Source organism: Athalia rosae, chromosome 6, assembly GCF_917208135.1.
Source record: "Athalia rosae chromosome 6, iyAthRosa1.1, whole genome shotgun sequence".
In the NCBI taxonomy this organism is placed as follows: Eukaryota; Metazoa; Arthropoda; class Insecta; order Hymenoptera; family Athaliidae; genus Athalia; species Athalia rosae.
In genome coordinates, this window is record NC_064031.1 from 8,031,209 (window position 1) to 8,033,629 (window position 2,421).

General features: G+C 32.5%; 1 protein-coding gene across 1 annotated transcript; it reads left to right on the top strand.

The window, feature by feature from the left end:
* The first annotated feature begins 205 nt into the window (after nucleotides 1–205).
* Nucleotides 206–2,140, top strand: LOC105693964 (putative nuclease HARBI1). Its single transcript, XM_048657653.1, has 4 exons — nucleotides 206–326; nucleotides 788–928; nucleotides 1,019–1,286; nucleotides 1,371–2,140. The coding sequence occupies exons 2-4, from the start codon at nucleotides 888–890 to the stop codon at nucleotides 1,881–1,883; spliced, it is 822 nt and encodes a 273-aa protein (XP_048513610.1). The 5' UTR covers nucleotides 206–326; nucleotides 788–887; the 3' UTR covers nucleotides 1,884–2,140.
* The last annotated feature ends 281 nt before the right edge of the window (nucleotides 2,141–2,421 follow it).

A 2,421-nucleotide genomic window follows, 5' to 3' on the forward strand; every position in this document is an offset into this window, starting at 1 on the left:
AATCGGGGTCCCTACGGAACATATCAAAGAACTAGCAAAAAGGACTGCTAGGGATAAGTTCGCAGAGCTTTGGGGCAATGCACCGGGCATGCTACACACGAAAGGCCCGTTTGAAGGACCCTCGAGTGGGCTTGGTGAGGAGCTGATCAAACTAATTGTGAGCACGCTATATACGAATGCCCGAGAACCAGTCGTCTAAGGGTGCGTTCCACTAAGCGCTCACAACGATCACGCTCACGACCACAGTTTTTCCCGTTTCACCTACCTGCGAGCGTTACTGTCGTAAACTCAAGTAGAATGGACTATGGTGCGTTTTGAGCGTGGAGGTAAATAATACAAATGGCGAGTTAGAGAAAAGAAAGCAAAAGATTTAAGAGGTTAAGTTTTAATCTGTGAGCCTTAAAAATAAACTCAAATAATTATTGATTACATTGAATTATATTGAAAAAATTGATAATTAGTGGTGTATTTAATTAACTTCAATTCAAATATTATTAAAATGTCTTTGGCGGCAACAGTTGGATATTTGGTGATCCGTCGCGATAATGCTCCAGAAAGTAGTAGTTCATCCAGTTCAGATAAAGAATGGTCTACAATTTTACAAAAATATGATGTTGAAAACAGAAAACTTCAAACACGTATTATTGATTACGATAGCGTAATTTATCGTTACTTAGATGATGAATTCAAAAGTCATTTCAGGTAAATGATTTTCTATCGCATACCTATCACATTGTAGATTATGAAAATTTATCTTATGTAAGTCTTTGTTGTTTTTTTTTTTTAGACTTTCAAGAAATACATTTAATTATCTACATGAATTAATACGAGAAGATTTAGTTCGGCACGTTCCTGAATGCCCTACGATTTTTTCCCATCATCAATTGATGATAGCTCTTTGGAAAATGGCTACAACAGATTCTTACAGGTAACATTATTTTAGAAATAAACTATATAGTGTGATGTTGTACAGTTCAGAAGTATGTGACAAAACTTTTGCTTTTTAATTTTATGGTAGATCCGTCTGTGACAGATTTAACGTAGGGCGAGCTACTGCCGTAAGGGCTGTACGTCGAGTTTGTCATGCTTTATTTAAAAGAGCCTCAAGATTCATACAATGGCCTACGGGAGATAGTGCTATTGAAGTAATGCGTGGATTTGAGAGAGCAAGTGGTTTTCCTAAAACAATAGGAGCAATTGATGGGACTCACATTCGTATAAATGCGCCAAAACAAAATCCAGTAGATTATATCAATCGGAAAGGATTCCATTCTATTCAGCTACAGGTATTTAATAACTGTCATATTTAAGTATATTAGTTTTGGTATATAATTAAAATAGATTTACATAGAGTTCCATTTTTTTTGTAGCTGGTATGTGACCACAAGGCTCTGATAACCCATTGTCATGCTGGAAATCCAGGATCTGTTCATGATCCAAGAGTTTTTCGTTTGTCAGAAGTTGCAGATTACTTGAACGATGACAATGCATTCCCTGGAGACAGTCATATTTTGGGCGATTCTGCTTATGAAATACATCAGCACTTACTTACTCGTTATCGAAATAATGGACATTTAAGTGAGAAACAGAAAAAATATAATTATCGTCAATCAGCTGCTCGAGTTACTGTTGAAAGATGCATCGGATTATTGAAAGGACGAATGAGAAGCTTATTGAATTGTCTACCAATGACAAGAGTAGATTTAATGGCAGAGTATATTGTTGCATGTTGCGTAATTCATAATATCTGTACTTTACGAGAAGATAAAATAATTGTTATCACTATACCCGAACGTAATGACGAAAATAATAGTAACAATTCACGCGAAGTAAGACGTAATGCAGGAATTTTAAAAAGAGATGTTATAATGAATTCTTTGTAATAATTATGATGATTAATTGTAAACTATGTTTTCGGTCGTGATAATAATTTCTTAGCACTTTAAATCATGGGAATCTAATGAAAATTTCTTTGGCAGTTGAAAATTTTCCCCAAAAAAAAAAATACTTTCACGGAATATGAAAACTTTGAGATTTCCAAAAAATTTGTTAAAACTATAATAATCTTAAGCCAATAACAAAAATTAAACATATTATTATATCATATACGATAACACACACATGTAAAATATTACAAGAATTGTACAAAATCAAAATTTTTAAATATTAAACTTTATTAATTATAAAAACATGAAATGCACTTTTTGGTTTAATAAAAAAATACTTAATTATCGTGAAAAGGTTATAAGCTAATTTGTACGTAGAATTGAACTGTTTGAAAATTTTTTTTCAATAGAATTTGAAATTATCAGAACTTATTTTTAAGGAGTATTTAAAATTTTTCATTATTTATTAGCTAACTTTTCTAAAACGTTCAGAAATTTTTCATCCATCTCCATTTGCTCTCTATTTCTTTTACTT